The following is a 27,062-nucleotide window of genomic DNA, read 5'->3' on the forward strand; positions in this document are numbered from 1 at the left end:
CAGTTTGAAAACCTAAACAAAGAAATAGCAAGTATAAAAAAGAATCAGTTGGAGACGACAAATACAATATCAGAAATAAAGACCACAATGGAAGGAATTAAAACAGGATAGATAGAGCAGAGGATCGAATCAGCGAGTTAGAGGACAACTGGAATGAAGGCATGAAAGCAGAGAAGAAAAGAGAAAAAAGACTCAAAAAGTCAGAGGAAACTCTTAGAGAGCTCTGTGACAACATGAAGAGAAATAACATCCGCATCATAGGGGTTCCTGAAGAAGAAGAAAAAGAACAAGGGATAGAGACTTTGTTCAATCATATCATAGCTGAAAACTTCCCTAAATTAATGCAAGAGAAACTCTCACAAATCCAAGAAGCACAGAGGACTCCATTAAAGAGAAACCCAAAGAAACCTACACCAAGACACATCATAATTAAAATACCAAAGCTAAGCGATAAAGAGAAAATATTAAAAGCTGCAAGAGAAAAAAAAGTTATCACCTACAAAGGAGCCCCCATAAGGATGACATCTGACTTCTCAACAGAAACACTTGAGGCCAGAAGGGAATGGCAAGAAATATTCAAAGTAATGCAGAACAAGAACCTACAACCAAGACTACTTTATCCAGCAAGGCTATCGTTTAAAATCGAAGGAGAAATAAAAAGCTTCTCAGACAAAAAACAACTCAAGGAATTCATTACAACCAAACCAATGCTGCAGGAAATATTAAGGGGCCTGGTGTAAACAGATAAAGTAGGAAAAGAATACAGAAAAAAAAAAAGGGAATACACCTTTAAAGAATAAAGTGGCAATAAACAACTACATATCAATAATAACCTTAAATGTAAATGGATTAAATGATCCAATCAAAAGACATAGGGTAGCTGCGTGGATAAGAAAACAGGACCCATACATATGTTGTCTACAAGAGACACACCTTAGAACAAAAGACACACACAGATTGAAAGTAAAAGGATGGAAAAAAACATTTCATGCAAACGGAAATGAAAAAAAAGCTGGGGTAGCAATACTTATATCAGACAAATTGGACTTTAAAACAAAGGATATAGTAAGAGATAAAGAAGGCCACTACATAATGATAAAAGGAGTAATCCAACAGGAAGATATAACTATTATAAATATCTATGCACCTAATATAGGAGCACCCAAATATATAAAACAGACTTTGATGGATTTAAAGGGCGAGATCAACAGCAATACTATAATAGTAGGGGATTTCAATACCCCACTAACATCACTAGATAGATCCTCAAGAAAGAAAATTAACAAAGAAACAGCAGACTTATTGGAAACACTAGATCAACTCGATTTAATAGATATCTTCAGAACCTTTCACCCTAAAGCAGCAGAATATACATTCTTTTCAAGTGCTCATGGTACATTCTCTAGGATAGACCACATGTTAGGGCACAAAAGTGCTCTCAACAAATTTAAGAAGACTGAAATCGTATCAAGCACTTTCTCCGATCACAACGGCATGAAACTAGAAATGAATCACAGCAGAAAAGCTCAAAAATTCTCAAACACATGGAAACTAAATAGCAAGGTGTTAAATAATGAATGGATTAAGAATGAGATCAAAGAAGAAATAAAAAAATTCCTAGAAATGAATGACAATGAGCATACAACAACTCAAAATTTATGGGACACAGTGAAAGCAGTGCTGAGAGGGAAGTTCATAGGACTACAGGCACACTTTCAGAAGCTAGAAAAAGCTCAAATAAACAACTTAACCCTGCATCTAAAAGAATTAGAAAAAGAACAGCAAGTAAAGCCCAAACGTAGTAGAAGGAAGGAAAAAATAAAGATCAGAGCAGAAATAAATGACATAGAGGCTAAAGAAACAATACAGAGGATCAATGAAACTAGGAGCTGGTTCTTTGAAAAGGTAAACAAGATTGATGAACCTTTAAGTAGACTCACCAAGAAAAAGAGAGAGAGGACTCAAATAAATAAAATTAGAAATGAGAGAGGAAAAATAACAACTGACACAACAGAAATACAAAATATTGTAAGAAAATACTATGAAGAACTGTATGCCAAAAAACTAGACAACCTAGATGAAATGGACAAATTCCTTGAAACATACAATCTTCCAAAAATCAATCTGGAAGAATCAGAAAACCTAAACAGACTGATTACACCAAATGAGATCAAAACAGTTATCAAAAAACTCCCAAGAAAGAAAAGTCCGGGGCCCGATGGCTTCACAACAGAATTCTACCAAATATTCAAAGAAGAACTAACTCCTATCCTTCTCAAACTATTTCAAAAAATTCAAGAGGAAGGAAGACTTCCAAGCTCCTTTTATGAGGCGAGCATAATTCTGATTCCAAAACCAGGCAAAGACAATACAAAGAAAGAAAATTATAGGCCAATATCTCTGATGAATATAGATGCTAAAATCCTCAACAAAATATTAGCAAACCGGATCCAACAATATATGGAAAAAATCATACACCATGATCAAGTGGGAATTATTTTGGGGAGGCAAGGCTGGTACAATATTCGTAAATCAATCAATGTGATTCATCACATAAACAAAAAGAAGGAGAAAAACCATATGATAATTTCAATAGATGCAGAAAAAGCATTTGATAAAATCTAGCACCCATTCATGATCAAAACTCTCAGCAAAGTGGGAATACAGGGAACATACCTCAACATAATAAAAGCCATCTGTGAGAAACCCACAGCCAACATCATACTCAATGGGCAAAAATTAAAAGCAATACCCTTAAGATCAGGAACAAGGCAGGGGTGCCCCCTTTCACCACTCTTATTTAACATAGTCCTGGAAGTCCTAGCCATAGCAATCAGACAAGAAGAAGAAATAAAAGGCATTCAAGTTGGAAAAGAAGAAGTAAAACTATCATTATTTGCAGATGATATGATATTGTATATAGAAAACCCTAAAGTCTCAGTCAAAAAACTACTGGACCTGATAAGTAAATTCAGCAAAGTGGCAGGATATAAAATCAATACTCAGAAATCAGAAGCATTTTTATACACCAACAATGAACAGTCAGAAAGAGAAATTAAGGAAACAATCCCCTTCACAATTACAACCAAAAAAATAAAGTACCTAGGAGTAAACTTAACCAAGGAGACTAAAGACTTGTACTCGGAAAATTACAAAACATTGATAAAAGAAATCAAGGAAGATACAAACAAGTGGAAGCATATACCGTGCTCATGGTTAGGAAGAATAAACATTATTAAAATGTCTATATTACCCAAAGCAATTTATAAATTCAATGCAATACCAATTAAAATACCAATGACATACTTCAAAGATATAGAACACATATTCCAAAAATTTATATGGAACCTAAAAAGGACACGAATAGCCTCAGCAATCTTAAAAAAGAAGAATAAAGTGGGAGGTATCACACTTCCTGATATCAAGTTATACTACAAGGCCATTGTACTCAAAACAGCCTGGTACTGGCATAAGAACAGGCATATAGATCAATGGAACAGAACAGAGAACCCAGAAATAAACCCACAGTTCTATGGACAACTGATATTTGACAAAGGAGGTAAGGAAATACAATGGAGTAAAGACAGCCTCTTTAACAAATGGTGTTGGGAAAATTGGACAGCTACCTGCAAAAAAATGAAAATAGATCACCAGCTTACACCACTCACAAAAATAAACTCAAAATGGATAAAAGACTTGAATGTAGGCCGTGAAACTATAAGCATCTTAGAAGAAAACATAGGCAGTAAGCTCTCCGACATCTCTCGGAGCTATATATTTGCTGATTTATCTCCACGGGGAAGTGAAATAAAAGACAGGATAAACAAATGGAACTATATCAAACTAAAAAGCTTTTGCACAGCTAAAGACAACAAGAACAGAATAAAAAGACAAACTACACAATGGGAGAACATATTTGACAATACGTCTGATAAGGGGTTAATAACCAAAATTTATAAAGAACTTGTAAAACTCAACACCAGAAAGACAAACAATCCAATCAAAAAATGGGCTAAAGAAATGAATAGACACTTCTCCAAAGAGGACATACAGATGGCCAATAGGCATATGAAAAAATGCTCAACATCACTAATCATTAGAGAAATCCAAATTAAAACCACAATGAGATATCACCTTACACCAGTCAGAATGGCGCTTATCAACAAAACAACACAGAATAAGTGCTGGCGAGGATGTGGAGAAAAGGGAACCCTCCTGCACTGCTGGTGGGAATGCAGACTGGTGCAGCCACTGTGGGAAACAGTATGGAGATTCCTCAAAAAACTGAAAATCGAACTGCCTTTTGACCCAGCTATCCCACTTTTAGGAATATACCCCAAGGACACCATAGAACAGCTCGAAAAGGAGAAATGCACCCGCATGTTTGTGGCAGCATTGTTCACAATAGCGAAGATCTGGAAACAGCCCAAGTGTCCATCAGAGGACGAGTGGATTAAAAAACTTTGGTACATATATACTATGGAATAGTACTCAGCCATAAGAAATGATGACATTGGATCATTTACAATAACATGGATGGACCTTGACAACATTATACGGAGTGATATAAGTAAATCAGAAAAAAAAAAAACTAAGATGAATCCATACATAGAAGGGACATAAAAATGAGACTCAGAGACATGAACAAGAATGTGATGGCAACAGGGGTGGGGGGTTGGGAGAGGGGGGATGGGGTGAAGAAGGAGAGAGGGGTTAGGGGAGGGGAGGGGCACAAAGAAAACCAGATAGAAGGTGACAGAAGACAATTTAACTTTGCGGGAGGGGTATACAGCACAATCAAATGTCAAAATAATCTAGAGATATTTTCTCTCAACATATGTACCCTGATTTATCAATGTCACTGCATTAAATTTAATAAAAAAAAATTAAAAAAAAGAAACTTAGATCAAGTATAAAGCACTTCCACAAACTACAAAGTTCAAAAAAGAAGAAAATTATATCATTGTAAAAAGTACAGACTTTTATTCTTCTCCATGAAAATAATTCTTAGAGAAAAATTTACTTTTGCAATGCCATTAATTATATAGGCCCAGAGATCTATTCCTACTGACTTAAGGAGAGCTAAGGAAAAATTAAAAAAAAATAATTTTTATATCTATGAACAAACAGTAGAATACCAAAACAAAACTTGAAAATTATCTTTAATTTATTGCATCAAATCTCATTTTTAAAATAGCTTTCTAAATTTCTTGTCACAGCCCAGAAAGTCACAAAATGATAACTGCTACCAGGACTTCTTTAACATATTTGTCTCTAAAAGATTGATTTCAAGAACCACAGTCTTTAATACAACACAATACAATCTATTTGCTTCGGAGAATTTCATGGTGCAGGATATACTAAGCATACTGTATATGAATTGTTCCCTATGGAAGGAAAGAGGTGAAAGAAAGCTACTTGCTCTTTGACAATACTATGAACAGAGGAGCAGTTTGGGAAATGGCTAATTACTAACATGTCTACATTTTCCAATGCAGGACTGATTCCTAACCTTGCCATTTATTATAAACTTGCTTCATAGAGAAAAAATTGGAAACTCAAGTAGTTTTCAATTTTAGATAAACTGGTGCTGCCAAAATTATAATATTGAATAACAAAATTTCAATAACATGAAGTGTGCCTAATGGTTTTTAAGACATTTAAAAATTCTAATTATGTTATGAGAAGCTATAAATAAAGCCAAATATACATTTATCTAGAGAAAATACCACTAGCCAGTATCATCTTTGGTGGCTAGGTATTTCTCCTTTAATGAGCACTTTAATATAAATTATTGAAATTAGATTATTCTACTTGATAATAGGGATTAGAGATAACCCCATACTACAGTTCTATAATAGGTAATCTACTCAATTTATTCTTAAAGGAAATCTTATAAATCGCTAAAATACTCTTATTTAGCTTTAATTATTTCAAAGTCCTACATGGTTGACAGATATACTATATTAGGTTCACATGGAATAGTTATCACTTTTGAAAAATAGTGACTATTCTAACATTCTTTAATTATATTGCTTACTAATCTTAACTGCCACAAATTCAAAGGACAGCTCCAAAGTGCATCTTGAATAAACAAAAAAGTAATTAGCCTAAATTAATTGCTCTGCTGATGTGATTTGTAGTAGGTATGCTTGGTGGTTTTGAACCTCCTGCCAGTGCTTTCACAACTTGATGTTCTGATGATTTTTTAGCCTATTTTTGCACCAGAGCAATTAACCAGATAATTGTTCTAATGTGAACGTGGCCTTAATCAGTATGTTTAGGTTCGTAGTGGTAAATAACCAAATATTAAAGACACAGCTAAAAGAGTACCACTTAAAAGTGCTACAAAGAGTTAAGAAAAAATTTGCAATGTTGTTTCTCATACAGTCATAGTTTCTCATCAAGAAGCAAAAAAAAAGTCTGCCTCGTTTCAATTAGTGCAAGGTATCATTACATACGAAAAACAAGAGTAGTTCTTCATTTAAAAGTATTCCAAAGACCTAATTAAAAGGGCAAACCCCAAAATTCAACATTAAAAGCCTATTTATAGTTTAAAAAACAAAATAAAAAATGAGGCTCAGGCTTTCAGATAAATAGCATGCAATGCACAGAAAGCAAGCCCTATCTCAGTGTTTTTCAACCAGTGTGCTGCGGCACACTAGTGTGCTGCGAGGCATGGTCAGGTGTGCCGTGGGGAAATTAAACATGGGTCCTCAAACTACGGCCCGCATGCTGGATACGGCCCTCTGAGGCTATTTATCCGGCCAGCTGCCAGCTGCCTCCATCTGAACATAAACATTCCCCTCACAATCCCTCCAGCTATCAGCGACAGGAAGAGTGGAGGCACAGGGAACGCTCACTGACCAATCACCTTCTAGGATTCATCCCGACCACTAGTGATGAACCAATAGTAGGCCGCCTCTCATCCACACCCAGGAAGGTCCCCGCTTGGGCTGCCGCGCACTTGTCATTGTGTGGCTGCGGAGAGTAGTTGAAGTTGCTACTCCTCCCCATGGTCCCGATTTCTAATCCTGGTCAGGACTGGAGGGTAAATGTTGCCACCACTAGATGAAGCCTCAGCCTCAGCTGGTTATGTCTATCCTGATGGTGTATATAGATATTTGACCTTTTTCTTTTTAAAAGAGGCCCCCACAGAGGGTGATATACAATACATCACAATGCATCACAGTATTATCTAACTTTAAAGCTAAAGTTTGCTGATCTTTTGGACTGTTTTTGGTTATCTGTTGCCAAGGAGTTCCCCATTCTGGCCAACAAAGCTATTTTGACATTGCTCCCATTTTCAACCACATATCTATGTGAGCTGAGCTTCTCAAGCTTGACTGCGATAAAAACTAAAAACAGATAGAGACTGAGAACTGTTGAGGAAGAGCTTCATGTGTGTCTTTCTACCATTCCTGCCAGGATATCCCTTTTGTGTTCATTGAAACAGGCCCAGGTTTCACACTGAGTATAAATACATTTAGAAACTATATCATTAACTATATGTATAATATGTACTGTGTTAAAGTGTCATTTTGTGTCATTTTGGTAGGTGGTGTGCCCCAGGATTTTGTAAATGTAAAAAATGTGCCACGGCTCAAAAAAGGTTGAAAATCACTGCTCTATCTGAATCCAGACAATGACATGAAATCCTCACTTTATTAAGTAGCAACTTTATTTAGAAATAAATAAATCTGGAAGAAAGAGACCATTTGAATCAATTGCCTAGATTTTGGCCAAAGTTGAAGCCATATTTAAAAGTAGATTTATATATACTACAAAAGGAGCACTTATATAATTCTCTCAACTCACAGATATTAAATTACTTCTCTAAGCTGGGCCCTGTACAAGGGGCTTAGGTGGGGTTAGAGGAGCAAAGAGGAAGACATTGGTTCCCTTTACAAGAAGAGAGACTCATACAAAACATTATGTAGCCACAATGATACATGCCACCAGTAAGTAAAGTGATGTACCCTGGATTCAGCTGGACAGTGAAATGATACAGCAATTCATTACAAACACCATTATTTTTTCATCTTTGCTTTAAATGTAAAAAAATCACATTCATTTTAAGAGAAATTATTAGTAGTGCAACTATCATTGTCAGTGAAACAAGTTTGCTGTTTTCAACTTCAGTGAGGAGTTATTCTAATACCTTAAATATTTTATTGGTTGATAAATGATATACATAACACCTTTCCTTTTTCATGAAGCAAAAGGGTTCAAGTTGAAAGCACTGTCATTCTTCATGTCTGCATGTATTCTCTTAATTTCTGAAAGACCTGTCACACAGAAAACAGGCCAGGCGCATACATGTCAGGTCTGCCATTTTTTATTAACACCAATCAAGTTCCAGCAACTTTTCCTCTGATTAAACATGTGTATGGCTATCCTCTAAAATATTTCTTAATGCTACCATTCATAAAATATTTTAAGCTGAAGCAAAATCTCTTGCACTAAATTAATAACTAATCACAGGAGATATTTATCATCTCAAGCCTTTGACAAGAAAATTGTCAGATTTAATCACCTTTCTCATATTTTCACTATTTACTGGGCTTCATTTATCACACATTATAAAATTTTGACAACAGTGAGTTATTTTAATTATCATTTCTGGTTGGTAATTAAGAATAAGACAACTCCTGGGGAAAATAGGGGTGGGAGAAATGGTCATAAATTTGTCCAGCCAATAAACTAGTATCATTTTCATCAATAAATGAAGATTTCCTTCATTGTTCAGAATTTAAAAACAGGTTTAAGGTTAGGAAGCCACGAAATCCATGGATGAATAGTACTGTACTCATCATCATGTCAAATGTGTCCTATTCTTTCCCATAATTTGATCACAAATTCTGATTTCATAACACATAAAACATGTTTTTTAGTCCTGCAATTAAATTAATATATCTGTTACTTATCTTTTTATATTGCATGAAAAACAAAAAACTAGTACTACCATTCAGTATACATAAAAATACCAATAATGTCATTATATAGAAGCTTTTTCTTAAATTACTATTTTTTGCAGAAATGTTTACTTATGCATTATTGCTCGTTAGGAACCAAAGACTAAAGCCCAAACTTAAAATTACCATTATATGTTAGTGTTATCATAAAAATTCAGATTATTCTGTAAGACAAAATAATGTGAACATGGAGAATCAAGAGGACAAACTCACCCACATCCAATCTGGTTTCCATCTATCTCCAGAATTTGGAGTTAAAAATCAAAGTAGCCAGCAAGTATATCTCATGTGGATTTTTCCTTTCAAGTGATTTTACTAGGATAAATACTCTAGTGTTATATTAATACTGCCCTAAAAATGATATTTAGTGACTAGAGGTATTAAAAGGACCAATACAGAACTAATAAGCCATATCACTACATAACAAAAAAAAAGTTTTTTTAATTTGAATACACTAGGAATTTCATCTGAGGATATATGCACAAATCATTTTACCCGAGAAACTTCATCTTCTGTAGAAAATATCATTAGTTATTTGAAAAGTCATATATACTAGAAAAATAATACAGATTACTTATGGCAATTATTTCTTACCAAAGGCACATAAACATTTAATAAAGTTAACTTCATTTTTTTATAACTCAGTGACAACTAATTCAAAGTATATATATAGTATTCTCCTTTACTTGGAAATGGCTTTTTGCTACAACTGACAGGGAGCATTTTTATATATTAAAACATTTGTAAAATAAGTGTGCACCATCACATGCTTAAATAAATACCTGTTTAAATTTCATTTGTGAATTTTTTTAATACCAACTATGAGCCAGTTGTGGATCAAGACACAAAACTTTCTACTCTTCCACAAGTAACTCAGAAGGAAATGAACAGTATTTACAAATAGTGATGTTGGGGAAAAAATAATTATTACAAAATTAGTTATTTAAAAAATTTACAACTCTGTGTATGCAGTGAGATATCCAAAAACTTGTCACCTCTCTGATATCCCAAAGGATAAAAAAAAAACGTAAAATTCTAATGATGTACAGAATGAGCAAGCATAGTCTGAGGTCTGAGGCACGACAACCAAGTAATTTAACATCCAAACTAGGACACTGTGGGACACAGAAGGCAGCAGCAGTAGAAGTGCTAAACCTGAAAGAATTCCAAAACAACAGAAATGATCCTGAGCAAATCAGGGCATTAGATCACTGTAGGTCTGAGGCAGAATAAGGTATGGGAGACCGTGAGCATCTCGTAGTTATATCTTGGATTTTGAAGACAGACAAACATGGATTCTAGTCTCAGTTCCACCATTACTAGTAAGCCGTCTAACCTCTCTGGCCTTAATTCCTTCATTTGAAAATTAGGTTACTTTCTTCATCAGGGTTATTGTAAATGTTAAATAAAACACTGTATATAAACAATTCACACATTCTATTATAATAAATGGTGGCTACTGTTAGTTGTTGCTATTACATTTGTTCCACAAACAAGAGAGAAAATATACACTCTGAACTCAGTAGCATTGCAAAAATCAATCACGGTCTCACAGAGAGGGTCTAGTTGAATGAGTAGGAAGGAAACAGAAGACATCCTTTTTGTAAGTGGTTTGGGAGCCTGGAGAGTAGTTACTCCAATACTATACTATTCTTCTAGGGATGGTCTTACTAATAATTGTGAATATAAAATAGAGTGTCACCTGACCAGGCGGTGGCGCAGTGGATAGAGTGTTGGACTGGGATGTGGAAGGACCCAGGTTCGAGATCCCTAGGTTGCCAACTTGAGCACGGGCTCATCTGGCTTGAGCAAAAAGCTCACCAGCTTGGACCCAGGGTCACTGGCTCCAGCAAGGGGTTACTCAGTCTGCTGAAGGCCCGCGGTCAAGGCACATATAAGAAAGCAATCAATGGGCCCTGGCCGGTTGGCTCAGTGGTAGAGCGTCGGCCTGGTGTGCAGGAGTCCCGGGTTCGATTCCTGGCTGAGGCACACAGGAGAAGCGCCCATCTGCTTCTCCATCTCTCCCCCTCTCCTTCCTCTCTGTCTCTCTCTTCCCCTCCTGCAGCCAAGGCTCCATTGGAGCAAAGATGGCGCTGGGGATGGCTCTGTGGCCTCTGCCTCAGGCGCTAGAATGGCTCTGGATGCAACAGAGCGACGCCCCAGAGGGGCAGAACATCGCCCCCTGGTAGGCATTCCGGGTGGATCCTGGTCGGGTGCATGCGGGAGTCTGTCTGACTGCCTCCCCATTTCCAGCTTCGGAAAAATGAAAAAACAAAAACAAACAAACAAATAAAAAAGAAAGCAATCAATGAACAACTAAGAAGTCACAATGTGCAACGAAAAACTAATGATTGATGCTTCTTATCTCTCCATTCCTGTCTGTCTATCCCTCTCTCTGACTCTCTCTGTCTCTGTAAAAAAAAAAAGTGTCAAAAAATAGGCCAACCTCAAACAAGTATCACTAGTTCAGAAAGACTCCATTCTGTTCCTACAACCCTCCCAGAACTCAGTATAATATATTTCTTATTCTTTTTGCAAAACATAAATAAATAAAACTGAACATATAGAAAATTACACAGATTACAGAAATAAGTAAAAATTAAGTTTTGGTAAAGCTCCACCTAACCAACCCAGCCACGTTATTAGATACCAAAAGTAGACAGATAGTTTATTCTGTGTAGTGCACGGACAGGAAAGTTGCACTATAAATACCACCAAGGAGCTGCATCAATAGTTAGCATTTATTTTTTCTGCTTCTTTATTTCCAGTTTTCAGGTTTTTATAAAAGAAAATTGTTCAAACATCACACTCAATATTCTAAGCTGAAAAGCATTCCTCTCCTCCAAACCACTAAATTTTAATAGTAAGCAAAATATGCTCAAACTCAAATTCAACTATGTTTGCCGATTTAATGGACAGGTCTGTTCCCTTGGGCAATCTTTAAACCCCAGTCTCCAGGAGAATTAAGTAATATTAGGGGATTGAAATGAAATAAAATTCTAAATCCATTGTGACATGACATTCACAAGAAGATGGTAGATTATTCACCCAGTCTTCAAACACTTATAAATACAATATATAGCATATGTTCAAAAACAATTCTTGGAAATAAAACACAATGGGCACTCAGCAAATATTTTATATCACCAACACCTGCTCAAATCCTCTCTGAACTTTATTTCTAAATGTCACCGTTTTTCATTCAATCAACGGAAATTTCAAAGAAGAAACAGAATAAACATACAGAGAAGATCAAGGGAGTTGAAAAAAATCTTTATAGAATGCCTCATTGAGTTTTACAGGAGCCAGAGTGCTGGCAGTCCCCCTGGAAGGGGTGGTGAAGTAATCTGTCACTCTACAAATTCAACCTGAGTATACCTAACAAACTAAAAGGTTCTACACAGGAAAGCAAAAAAGAAAGAATAGTATTAAAATTTTCTTGATATTATAAACTAAGAATCATGGATCAAATACTAAGCACTGCAAATAAATTTATTTTAAAGCACAGGCTTGAAGTCAGAGGGAGTTCAGTAAATAGTTCAACTTTCTTTATACTTCAGGGATCTTTTTTGTAATTCTCTTGTTTGAACCATAAATGGAAGTCAGTTCTCCATTTTTTAAGGTAGTCAATGAAAGTGAAGGTTTTAACTTATTTTAAGCTGAATTTTGTTTCCCCCTATAACTTCTCACCTGTTGGTCTAAATTCTGAGGCCTGAAATAATGGCATCATTAATTTGGTAGGCTGATTAGCTCTCTATTATCTGTTAATATATTTTATCAGACTCAATTTTTAAAACTATTTGATTTAAAATCAGAAACATCTAAAAATCTCTACATTCTGAATTTTACTAAAGGGGAATTCAATTTGTAGAGTGGGCCATGACAGGCAGATAATATAAAATAATGGACCGTGCCTGGTGAAAGGGTAAAGAGACAGAAAATGGCCAGGAGAACAGCCCTTTCTTTATCCTGGGAAAACTGTTCGCATGAGAAAATGTGGGTCCAGTGTTGCTATGTCTGCAACTTTTCCAAGAGAAGGCCCAATTTCAGAATTTTTATGGAAACTAATTCAATTAAAGCGTTGACAAATAATTCAATTTTTTCCCCCTGAAGTGAGAAGCGGGGAAGCAGAGAGATGGACTTCCTCAAGTGCTCAACCAGGATCTACCCAGAATGCCCAACAGGGGGCGATGCTCTGCTCATCTGGGGTGTTGCTCTGTTGCAACCCAAGCCATTCTAGCTCCTGAGGTGGAAGCCATGGAGCCATCCTCAGCACTGGGGCCTACTTTGCTCCAGTGGAGCCTTGGCTGCAGAAGGGGAAGAGCGAGATAGAGAGGCAGGAGAGGCGAAAGGGTGGAGAAGCAGATGGGCATTTCTCCTGTGTGCCCTGGCTCAGAATTGAATCTGGGACATCCACACGCCAGGCCAACACTCTACCACTGAGCAAACTGGCCAGGGCCAGCAAACAATTCAATTTTTAACATATTGTATAGGCCAAACAAATCAGCTCTGTGGACTGAACTCTGGCCCACAAGTTTGCAACTTAAAGTTATCTGACTTAGAAAGAAGTTATCTGACTTAGAAATTTTATCTACAGAGAAAGTACCTAGAGTTACTATTCTAAATACCAGTATACAGAAAGTAAAATAGCAACATATTGCAAATGTTATTTCATACTTGAAAGAAACTGGTCAGAACAGTCTAAGACTTAAAATTCTCCAAATTTTAGAGTGTTCACTGATGCCACAGCCCACTTTACATAAATCCAAGAATCACACAGGAAATAAACTCCTTAAAGAATGTACAATAAATTTAGCACATTCAAAGAAAAACTGAAATTCAAAGAATAAATCTCCAGTTAGGCTAGATCAAGTATATAATTGACAACATTATTTACTTTAACAACCAGCTTCAGTTTTATTATGGTTTGTGACTTTAGCTGATATGTGTTAGAGAATCTTTCATTTCTCTTGTATTGTTATCCTCTACTGTTATCTTAATTCATGAAAAAGCATGGTAAATTGTCAATGAAAGAATCATGTACTTGAAAAAAAAAAGAATCATGTACTTAATAATGAGTATATAGATCATATGATTGAACTTTATTTTCTGAATTAATGTTAAAAATTGAAAATGGGAAGATTAATTCCCCCTTTAATAGGCAATTTAAATATTAAAATATCTTTTATAAAGATCTATTAAAATCAATTAGGTTTCACTTAATTCTTATTGGCAAAAAAGAGTCATTATAAGCATATCACTATAAAAATGTTCAGAACCATTCAATGATTTTACATATCAGTTTTTTACATCCAAAGCATGCTGCTTTTAGACTCTGTGCCAAAACAATGAAGACCAAATTGGATGTGAAATAACGAAAGATTTATATCAAATACAAATAAACCTTCCAATAAACTTGGAGTCAGGAAGAGTGGAGGAGACATAACAACCAGATGTTTAATTTAAATCATTGATGAAAATAGTCAGTGTCTTCTTTTCATAAGCCATTTGGATTTTATTTGTATTCAAAAGCAATGGTAAATGTCAAATGACTACTAGACCATCAATCGCAATACAGGAAAATATCATGCTGTTTAACTCTCTAAATATAAAGAGTCTTTTAGAAAAACAAAGATAAAGAACAGCATGTCTTAGTCACACAGATCAATTCAGGAACCACAAAATGCTAAAAGTACCATGAGCATAACAATAAAGACCTTCAATTACAACATTTAAAAATTTTGAACTTCAAAAATATGTTTATAGATAAGAACTTATAAGTTCATGATAAATCTTATATCTAAAATCTGAGTATCAAAGTTTATCTCCATGCAAGGAGTCTTTTATTAAGGCTAGTAGTATTAAATGCAGAGCCTTTTCACGTATACTATGTACAAAATATAATGAAAAGGTTCTACCATACTTTAATTATGAAAGAAAATTAGAGTAGTTTTGAAAAACAAAACTAAAATATTTACATATAAATAACATTTGTGTGTGAATCCCAACTATACAATGGAAAAACTGACTCATTATCTATTTGCTTTTTCTTGTTTGTCCTCATCCAGCTTTTACTGCTGTAATGATGGAAAAATACATCTGTCAGAAAAGCCAAAGAAAAGTCATGTAACTGGTCTAAATTTAACAGGAATAGCTTAACCTTCCACTGAACAAAAGATACTGAAGAAATGAAATGAGAACACATGTATAATGCCTATCAATTACCTGGGTAGTAAAGGTTACTTTTCTCCCTTTCATCCTTACATGGCTCACTATTATCTCACTCATTAAGTCTTATGTCACCTAGAGAGCAACCCTTGAGAGCAGTAGGGACTCTGCGCCACAGTCTGAGACATACTACCAAGCATTTAGTAGGGGGTTAATAAGTGCTTCTGATTTACTAGAGGGTAATAATAATGGACAAACGTAAAAGAGATGCTAACTGATTGGCTAAATGCATTAGTGCATCCCAGTGCCCTCTATATGAAAGGTTACTTAACCCATCTGGGCTGAGTCCTAAAATTATAATTAAGTCTGATGGGAAGTCCTAGATTTATAACAATATAATTACAAATATTACTTAGCTTAGTGAAACAGTATGGCAAGAACAATGAGATAAGTAATTTAGATGATATTGCAAAGTGGGTTTTAATGTTTGAAACTTCTATTACAGTACACAGGATAAGTGCAAGCAGTGTAATTAAAACCTAAGAGTCTCATCTTTAAAACACTACTGCTCAACCTCATTAAAATGCATGTTTTCTCAATTAATCCAAACTTTTTCATTAAAACATAAAAATACACTTTCATTCCTTGCAAATAAATCTCTCCAGTACATACATGTAGAATCAAATACCACATAACCATTAGAGTTAAGTAGGAAAAAAACTGATTGAAATAGCAAAAGTTTGAGTAGATAGAACCTAACAAAGGGAAGAAAACACAAAGTGAGAACTGCCCAGTTTTTCATTTGTAAATACCAAGTCAAAATAAATAAGCTTTTGAAGAGCTTGAAGATTTGAAATCCCTGAGTACCACTGTTTAAATGATACAAATCTAAGCAAACTGTTTCCTTAGGAGATAATTCTTATAATCATATACGGACTGTGTACTGACTCTTTTACCCAGTAGGTACACAGAAAATTTTTGTGGAATGAAAGTTGATCACTTTTATAATCATTCTGTTGCAGAAACAGTTTTTTCCTTTTAATCTGATGCATTGCTAAGAAGTTTATCTCAATATTAAGCTAATGTTAAACACCAAAAACAATAGGATAACATTTTTCATGTAATTCATTTTATTAGTTGTTATAAAAGACATTTAAAAGACTACTTTAAAGTTGCCATATAATTGATTATGAAAAATGTCAATTATAGAATTTTATTTTTTAAATTTTTTATCAATTTTCTTTAGATTTCAATATATTTCATATAATAATTATACAAAAATAAACTTTTTATAAATGATGACCATGTGCCCATTCTAGATAAGTAAATTTTTCAAAAAAAATCTTACTAAATAGGAGCCAAGTCAAAGGCTACCACACAATTTAAATAGTAACATGGGGTAATTTAAGAAGATGTCATTAGAATATGCCATAATTAGGAAAAATGGACATGATTTTATTTTAAAATAATAAAAAAATAAAAAATGAAAGAGAAATGAAACCTATATAATTTTATTAACCACTGTCAGCCTAATAAATTTAATTTTTAAAAAGTGCAAGAGGAAAATGTCTTGAAATTAAAGCATTATCAGACAAAACAATAAATTATTGCTATTTGTCAAAAAATAATAAAATCTAAATACATTCTAATTTTAGCTGACATAAGTGTTTTTGGTTTTGAAAGAAAAATATTTTTGGTGGTCTATTCTCAAAAAATACTTATTCTTTAAAAGTTACTGGGCAAAAACCATGTCTCATTCTAATATTTAAGAATCTGTCTAAAAAACTCAAGAGTTCAGCCCTGGCTGATTGATTCAGTGGTAGAGCATCCGCCCGGCATGTGGATGTCTCCCGTTATGGATTCCCAGACAGGGCACACAGGAGATGCGCCCATCTGCTTCTCCACCCCTCCCCCTATCCTTTCCCTTTATCTCTCTCTTCCCCTCCTGCAGCCAAGGCTCCATTGGAGCAAAGCTGGCCTGGGAACTGAGGATGGCTCTGTGGCCTCCACTGAAGGTGACAGAATGGCTCCTGTTGCAACAGAGCAATGCCCCAGATGGGCAGAGCATCGCCCCCTGGTGGGTGTCCCAGGTGGATTCCAGTCAGGCGCATGCAGGAGTCTGTCTTTCTGCCTCCCGGCTACTTACATCAGGGGAAAAAAAAAAAATCAGGAGTTCAGTAGTACTACCTCACAGTTGTTTTCATTATTTAAATAAATAAACAAACAAACAAACAAATAAAAAGGTCTACTATCGAGGGTTCTTCCACCTTATTTTTCCTTCATGAAATATTTCAAAGAAATACAGGTTTATTAATGTTTATGTTAAAAAAACCCTACTCATGCCCTGGCCGGTTGGCTCAGCGGTAGAGCATCGACCTAGCGTGCAGAGGACCCGGGTTCGATTCCCGGCCAGGGCACACAGGAGAAGCGCCCATTTGCTTCTCCACCCCTCCGCCGCGCCTTCCTCTCTGTCTCTCTCTTCCCTTCCCGCAGCCAAGGCTCCATTGGAGCAAAGATGGCCCGGGCGCTGGGGATGGCTCCTTGGCCTCTGCCCCAGGCGCTAGAGTGGCTCTGGTAGCAACATGGCGACGCCCAGGACGGGCAGAACATCGCCCCATGGTGGGCAGAGCGTCGCCCCCTAGTGGGCGTGCCGGGTGGATCCCGGTCGGGCGCATGCGGGAGTCTGTCTGACTGTCTCTCCCTGTTTCCAGCTTCAGAAAAATGCAAAAAAAAAATAAAAAAATAAAAAATAAAAAAATAAAAAATAAAAAAACCTACTCATTCTACACACTTTTGCTCCATTTATTACACGTCCATTATATGACTTTCTCTTTCAAAACAAATTATATTTATAGAGAGCACAAAATGGCATCCCTGAAAAAGTATCTAAATGTATAATGCTTGAAATAGTTTCTAAAAATCATTTTTCTTTATAAGTGAACAGTAAAACCAACCACAAAGTTCCAAAAATATTACAGTGCCAAATAAGCAATATAGCCTAGGTGGGTGACAAAGAAAAAATTTCAATAGACTGCTGTTGTTAAAACTGTTTAAGCAAACATTTGAATCTTAGCACAAAAAACCATGCTGAAAATATACATAATGGATAGAAAAGTATACACCTGAGTTTTCAAAACTTAAAAACATCTATTTAAAAAGGTATAGTTACATTAAATTATCCTTAAAGTTGACATGCCTTGTTATAACGATAATTAGTATTTCATACATAGAACATGTTTTCTTCTGGAAAACTGTCCTTAAAATGTTACCATCATTACCTGTCGTTTATGATCCAGTTCAGACAGAGATTGAGAGAGCTAAGATTTTTGCACCTCTTGACAATTTCCATCACAGTCTCATTATCCAGTTCAGTGATATGACGTAGGTCCAAGCTGGAAAGGTGTCTGAGCTAATGAGATAAATGAAATGAAAGATGGAAAAAGTTAATGCTATATTCAAAGTTATGTAATACATTAGAGTATCACTGTACAATATTTAAAAGATAATAGTCCAGAATCATTTAATTAAACTGCGTTTAAATATTTAACATATTAAATTAGAAATGAGGGCAGAAATTTATGGTGAATAAATAAATGACAACATATTAAAATCAAACAGATTTGGCCCCGACCGGCTGGCTCTGTGGTAGGGTGTCGGCCCAGCGTGTGGAAGTCCTGGGTTCGATTCTGAGCTAGGGAACACAGGAGAAGCGCCCATCTGCTTCTCCACCCTTCCCTCTCTCCTTTCTCTCTATCTCTCTCTTCCCCTCCTGCAGCCAAGGCTCCACTGGAGCAAAGTTGGCCTGGGCGCTGAGGATGGCTCCATGTTCTCCACCTCAGGTGCTAGAATGGCTCTGGTTGCTATAGAGCAACACTCCAGATGGACAGAGCATCACCCCCTGGTGGACGTGCCGAGTGGATCCCAGCCAGGCACATGTAGGAGTCTTGTCTCTCTGCCTCCTTGCTTCTCACTTTAGAAAAATACCAAAAAAATAAAAATGAAATAAAATAAAATAAATAATATCAAACAGATTTTATTGAAGCATAATAAAAATAAAAGGTTAGTAATCTAATAGATGGGGAAGCTGCTTATATTTAGCATAATTAGATAGAATTAGTCTCTTTAACATTGTTCAATTTCAGATATTTATCTTCATGATTATAATGCCACTTTTGTATAGGTTTTCTCATTTAAAAAAAAGAAATACGAATTAAGTGGTTAATTCAGAGCTATCTTAGCACTGTTTTATTACGGTACTCCAGATTAAACTATTGTGGGTTGTGTGTTTCACCATGTGGAAAGCAATATAACATGCTGTTTAAGAAGTAAAGATTTTCTCCAGGTAACACTTTACCCCAGTTCTTCATTTTCTCTACTCTTTCCCTGATGTTATATGTTTTCCCTAATGTTTAGTCTATAACAAAAATTAATATCATTTACACAAAGTTGGTAGGATCCTGATTATCCTCCTCAAATAAACTACATTTCAAATAAGCTATTTTTGCTTAATAACATGAACCAGTAAGAGGATCTAAGCTCTAGAAAGAAATGCAACTCCAACTGAGACCTTGATTATGGCCTTGTAAAACCCTGGGCAAAAACCATCTTGTAGTGTCTGGACTCGTGACCCATGAAGACAGTAAGATGATAAATGTATGTTGTTTTAATCAGCTATGTTTGTAGTAACCTTTGCAGCAATACAATTTTAATATAGAAGGTCTGTAGGGAACTCCATCCCTGAAGATAAGGCAGGCCTCTCTCCTAAGACAAGAAGAATATCCTTAATTACTTTAGATACCAGGCTCACTGACCTTCTTTAAATGCATATGCTAACAAAAAAGCCTAGAGAGAGATGCTTGGCCCATTCAGCCTTCTCCTCTACGTGTTATCTTCAGCTGCTAGAAAGTACTTTCTGGGAAGACAGATGACTCTGATGTGACCATTCTTGTTAGCTGTATATTGTCAGTGGGGGCAGAGGAGTCTTGCTAAATTTCTCAAACCAATCCCTGACTTGTACTCAATCATACTTCGTGAACAGTCACATGTTTCCTATACATATCTCAATACCACAAGGTAACCACCTTTTTAAACTTGCTCAACTGTTCTTTTTCACAGGATCTTACATTGAGGCTAAACAAGTGGATAAACTGGTTTCACTAGTCAAGTTTTCTTACTCTTGATTAAGCAAAGATGAACTCGCAGGTGTCAAGAATCACAGTCACTGTTTAATTTGATATTCCTCTTATTAATGTTCCCTACCCTGTACTTTTATATTTTATATAAAAACCAACATTTTCTTAAACCACCCTATTTTTACATTTAGCTCTTTTTACAGAGTATTTTTAATTCCAACATCCAAAAATTGTTGCTGTTGGTGGTGTACTGTCTGGGAACATGGGGAAAAACCAAACAGCCTCTTTGAATTTCAAGTGCTGGGCGGCTTGCTGGGTTAATGTCTTAACAGCAGCCTCATGTCTGAACCTTTGAAAAATCAGATATGAAAGGGACCTATAGGGATGCTTGAAAATACTTTGAAGAATGACTATTAAACCTCTGAATGTTAAGGATGAATTGTGCTATAGATTACCATTTATATGTAAACTGTTAAATACAGTCACATACAATAAACATAGAGCGTCACGGTATTTTCCCAATTATCCTTTATTATAGTCACTGGGAAGTCATATAATCATAAAATATTCTATCCAGCCACACAAATATCTCCTACACACATATATTTTGGGATGTAGCACAGCTTGTGACATAAAATTTAATGTCATATCTTTAAGATCTATATCTTTTAACTTCCTTCACTGTAAAATATCTCTTTATCACAATAGTATAAATGTAGTTAATGCCAATGAACTAAATACTTTTAAATGGTTAAAAAGTTAAACTTTACATTATGTACATTTTACCACAAAAAAAAAACACCAAAAAACACAGTACATGGTAGGAACACACAGTAAAATTCCACAAAGAAGAAAAATGTTAATTGTTGGTGCCACTGCAGTCCCCTCACCTCAGGGAGGATAACTGAGGCCCAAAGAGGCTGGAAAAGCTTATGAAATATAGATAATATGGAAAGAGACGTTGGCAAGTTTAAACTATTTTATAAACTCGGAAAATTTTAAAGGTATCTTCCAGAGCAATGGAAAAGCAAGGACTAACAATACCAGCAACTACTGATATGTGATAACACCCTAATTCCGGTTGACTGACTCGAGGCTGTTAGAAATCTGTAGCCAGGCCCAGGCTTCGGTGAAGGTGGGTCAGATGATGACTCTGGGCCCCTTGTGGCTGATACTGCCTGTATTTATTGTCCATAGGGGAACATTTCTTACTCTTTCAGTGGAGCACAAACTCATACCCGAGGAAACAGAGTTACTTCAGTTCTCACATGCCAACATTCTATCGAGATCTTGAAGAGTGTTTTTTTTACTCTTGGTTCAATTACAGCTCATTTTTTCATGTTGTCACTGACTACATTCACATGTTCTTCCTTATGACTATTTTAGCCAATTCAAATTGGAATATGACAGTATCCAAAGGCAGTTTCAGGATACTAGTTCCTGGTGACCTGCATCATTACAAGACACATACTGAATACTTCTTGGCATTTTCATTCAAAACTCCACAAATGGCACCATCAAATTCATCACATTCTTTCTCTTGCTAATAGGCATTTCATAATAGTGCCCTCCAGTGTTTCATAAAAAGCAACCTAAAATAATCCTTCATAGTCTGAAACAAGTAACTGCATTTAGGAAACTGACATTTTAAGTAAACTTATTTTGCTTATAAAATTACGAGTAGTCTTGGTTTATACAAATCACAGAGGATTTGAATTAGCAAAGCCATACAACCAATATCTTCTAAATGCTTCACTCTAATTTTTAAACATTTAATAAAGTATTTTAAGTGAAATTCAAGTCAGAATGTAGGGAATCAACTTCCAATTTAACACTACTTTTATTGGGAAAAATATTACTTTAACTAATTCAGGTTAAAGATTAAAATTAGTCAGTGACTAGTATGGCCATATATGTACGTAAGTATAAAATGAGTCACTAAAATGTTACCTAGGCAACACAGGCTTAGAGATTATAAAAAGACCTTAAATGGCTTCCAAATTTTCTTAAGACTCTAGAAAAGTGAAAAATGAAACAAAATTCTCAATTATACAGGTTTACTAAAGTCGATGAAGCAACAGAAGAGGACTCACAGAATGTTAGCAAAAACAGCAGGGATGTTCCACTGTTTCAGGCAATGGGGATAATTTATGTGACACCAGTTGCAGGTGATCATTTTTGAGACTGAAGTCTTCTGTATAGTTAAATATGTTCAAATGTCAACTAGTTCCTAGATTATTTCTTGTCAGTCCTGCAGATGTTGGCTTCTTTGGGACTGAGTTTCAGAGCAATCATTTGTAATATTTAGGGATCAAAGTCAAGGGTTAAGACAGACTGCCTTGATGAGGTTAACTGAGGCTTTAGATCAGTACCACACATTCATCTGCCAATCACTTGTCAGGCTGCCAAGATGACTGCTAGGGAGACAAGGGTTAGATACAGAGATTTTAAAAGAAAAGTGGGGAGAGCTTCCTATTAAGGGCAGGGAGGAAAACACAGGAGAAAGGGAGGACCCTTGCATGGGAAAACTGGGAAAAAAATTAAATAAACTAAGACTGCTTGGAATGGAAAGGAAAGAAGCAGAGAGAAAATTTGTGTTCCTGAGCATAGGAAGGCTTCCGTACTTTAACAGAGTCAGATATCTACATTCAGAAAAAAATTGGTTGGCTAATCGAGAACATAATGGGCATCCCTTCTGTTCATTAAGTAGGCCTGAACCTCAGCTTGGTTAAAGCTGGCACTCGAGCAGAAATGGTAATAAAAGCTAAATACCCTGACCAGGCAGTAGCATAGTGATGAAGCACTGGACTGGGATGCAGAGGACCCAGGTCTTACACCCTGAGGTAACCGGCTTGAGCACTGGTTCACCAGCTTGAGCACGGGGTCACTGGCTTGAGCATGGGATCATAGACATGACCCCACGGGCACTGGCTTGAGCCCAAGGTTGCTGGCTTGAAGCCCAAGGTCACTGGCTTGAGCAAGGGGTCACTTGCTCTGCTGCAGCCCCCCGGTCAAGGCACATATGAAAAAGCAATCACTGAACAACTAAGCAGCTGCAACAAAGAATTGATGCTTCTCATCTTTCTCCCTTCCTATCTGTCCCTCTCTCTGTCTCTCTGTCTCTGTCACACACACACCAAAAAAAAGCTAAATAAACCACATTTAGGGCATCAGGCAAATCCTTTCCAGCACCTCACAGAATTGAGGACCTTAACGGGAACTGAGAGCCTTTAAGTAGAGAGCCTGGCAGAGACAATAAAATGTCTAATTCTAATCATGACAATAGGACTACCAGGGTCTTAAATGCTATCATATCCATAACGACCACATTCATTCTATGGTACCTTCTCTATGAGTTTCTTCTGACTCACTGGGCTGCTGTCTCTGTTCTATTTCCAAATCCAAGGCCTGTTTGGTTCTTCCCACTGGATCTGACACCTTTGCCACTGTAGTCACATACTGGTTTGCATTCAAGGGTACTTTTCTGCACTGCTTCTCCCTTCTAATTCTTTCTTGCCACATCACCACCAGGTTAATATTTCTTAAATACCTTGGATCAGATCTCCCACCTTCTCTGAAACCTTTAGGAAACAAAAATATTTCAACTGCCAAGAGGACTGCCAGTGCTTGCCTATCAAGGCCCTTCATCATTGCTGACATCTTTAAATTAGCTCACAGCTCTTTATCCAAGTTTTGGGAAGTTGTCTCACTGTGCTCCAAGAACTGTGTTCATTATTTTAAAATGGATCTCACTTCATGACTACTTTAGAGAGAGGAAACATTTGTGAGTCTGAGAAATATAATACACTTACCTTAACACAAATGGTTAACTAGGCAATCCTCAACATAACTATGCCTTTAAGACAGGAAACATCAATTGGTAACAACGGCCAAGTGACTATGGGAGTAAAGTTCCCTTCCTGCTACAACTCCTTGAGGGGCCCCTCTTCTCCAACTCCTTCACCCTCCACTCTCCCCTTCCCTCCTTCTTCCCAACCAGCCCTTCCAGGGCTCTGTTCCTCAGGACCAGTCTCTCATTACAAATTTTGACATTAAATCTTAATGTTTGAGCTGGCCCAATCTGGGTTTCTGGTGCTGCAGTTATGATGCATGTTCATTTATTCGTTCTAGTTTATTTAAATATTTCATGAACACTTGGCTAAACTTTAGTATCATATGGGTATCTTTTAAAAAATACTAATGACCTGGTCCCAACCTTAGAAATTCTGAGTTAACTGACTTGGGTGAGGCCAGCCATTACTATCTCTGAAAAAGATCCTCATTTGACCCCAGCCTGGACTAGGAAACATTTCCCTAGTACAGAGCAACAGATATTTATATTCAGTTACTTCAAGTGTAAAAATAATCTGTAACGCTCAGTCTCTTCAATCAGAAAAGAATGCAGATGATGTTATTCATGTAGACAATGACTAGTGGACAACTGTTATGTACCAGAACATATTCCAGCTGCTCAAAATACAATAGTAAACAAAACAAAAATCCTGTCCACAGGGTGCTTATATTCCCTACCTGAAAGGGGACAGGAGGAACAATAAATAAATAAGAAAATTATATAGTATGTTGAATGGTGTTATATACTATAGAAGAAAAAATAAATCAAGGCAAGGCAGATGGAAAACAGTGGAGGGAAGAAAAACAGGGTAAAAATTTAAATAGGCAGTCAAGGATGATCTCACTGAAAAGATAATGAGAACAAAGATTCCAAGGAGGTGAGGGACCAAACAAAACCATTCTGGTGTCTAAGGCAACAGTTTGTGCAAAAGGCCCTCAAATACGTATGGCCCTAGTGTCCAGGAGAATTAGCCAGGAGCAAAAAATACTGGAGCAGAATGAACAGATCTGACAACTAACAGGAGACACGACTAAAAAGGTGATTGATGTAGGGCAGACTCGATGAAGCCTTGTGGGCCAGAGTAAGGTTTTTAGCTTTTACTCTGAGGAATCTGGGGACCCCCTAGATGTTTTAAGCTGGAGCATGACATGATTTAACTTACACTATAAATAATCATTCTAGCTTCTGTGTGAGTCTAGAATAGGAGCTAGGGTGGAAGCAGAGAAACTGCTGAATTAATCCAGTCAAGAGATATCAGTGATTTGCAGCACAGTAGGGGTAGCTGGAGGTGACATGAAGTGATCAGATTCTCAATATATTTAAAGTTAGAAATTAGAATCTGAAGAATTTTTTGACAAATAGTTTATAGGGCTTGAAAGAAAAAGGAGCAAGGATGATTCCAAGGTTTGGGGTTTGAACAACTGGTAGGTATTGTTGCAGTTTACTAAGATGGTTTTGGGACAGATAAGAAAAGAAAGTTTGGTTCTGAATACGTTATGTCTGAAATGCCTATCAAATATCCTAGGAGGGATGTCAAATAAATTTTGGAGTCATCAGCACATAGATGGCATTTACCTTTCTAAATTTAAAATACAAAGGAATTATTTATATATAGATATGCTAAGCTAGGTACAATCATAGTAACCTTAAAATTTATATCAAATAAAAATCATTGATTAATTGACTAATTTAATATGCAGGCATACATATCCTTAGTAAAAAACTATAATATATCATGGGCTAACAAGATTCTAAAAAAATTAATGCATTAACAGGTACAGAGTCCTGAGCCACCTGACACAGTCACAAAGCTGTCTTCATTTTCTATGAAAGTATAATTCAGCCTTCACAACTCCAGCATACATCTTTGCTAAAACCCCCTGGAATGCCCACAGTCAGAGGAAGAGACTCTGCCTAATATACATCCACCAATGTTGCTCATTTTCCACCACAACCTTAAACACAGTGCTCTATAACTTGGTCTAATTAAGTGTATGCTCCTCCCAAGAGTCAAAGGCAAGCTACTGAAGGCCAGGGACCATGCCTTGTTCACTTTTGTGTCACTAGTGCCTAACACAGCAGCAGGTGCATCAAACACATTTATTAAATGCTTATTACTAAATGAGTGCATCTGAAAGCAGGATGTAAACTTTTTTTAACTTTTATTAGCACTTATTTTATGCTAAATTTACTCCTGGGCCATAAGTTTTGTTTCTTCAGTTTCTTCTGGGATATCTTTTTCTTCTGTGCAACTTCCTCTTCCAGTTTAGGAACAATCTGCTCTTTTTCAGTAAGAATCCTCTCGATGTGGTAGGGAGAGCTCACATACAGGTTCATCCACCTGTGAGCAGTGTAAGTTCTGCATAGCATATTGGGAGCTTTATTCACTGGTATGTGCTCAATGACAGAGAATATACATCTAAATTATTACTCTCTGTATTTTTAAGCAAATGCAGCAAAAATTCAGCACTCTTTTTGGGCCACTTACCCTGTATCCAGCCTCACTGCTAGGCCTGGGTGCACCTACCAACTCCACCATTGTAATGACAAAATGGCACTTACTGCTCCTGTAAAGTGACATCCTTCATATACTTGAAGGCTTTTCAGATATGCATACCCTTGATAGCCTTGGCAGTTTCATGAATATTCTTAATGTGAACACAAAAATTTGAACCTCTTGATTTGCATGATTTTGTGGGGTTTTCTAAGTCCACTGAATACCAAACCATTTTCAGAGGTCACCTCAAGCCATTTTCAGGAAGAAGTGAGCCAGGATCTAAACTTTAAAGATAATTTCATTTATTTAAGCTTCCAGAAATTCTGTCTTTTATCTATATTAGATGCAGGATCTGCAGTTCTGAAACAACATGCTTTTTAAAGTGATATATTTGAACCATAAACTTTCACCGAGGCATAAGCATTAAGTAATAAAAA

General features: G+C 36.3%; 1 protein-coding gene across 1 annotated transcript in view; it reads right to left on the reverse strand.

Annotated features, from left to right (window-relative positions):
* FBXL17 (F-box and leucine rich repeat protein 17) overlaps window positions 1-27,062 on the reverse strand; it is a 712,016-nt gene that overhangs the window by 414,097 nt on the left and 270,857 nt on the right. Inside the window, exon 6 of the mRNA XM_066273966.1 lies at window positions 18,422-18,552. Within this exon, the coding sequence (XP_066130063.1) occupies window positions 18,422-18,552 (131 nt within the window). The remainder of the gene's footprint in view (window positions 1-18,421; window positions 18,553-27,062) is intronic.

Source organism: Saccopteryx bilineata, chromosome 4, assembly GCF_036850765.1.
Source record: "Saccopteryx bilineata isolate mSacBil1 chromosome 4, mSacBil1_pri_phased_curated, whole genome shotgun sequence".
NCBI lineage: Eukaryota > Metazoa > Chordata > Mammalia > Chiroptera > Emballonuridae > Saccopteryx > Saccopteryx bilineata.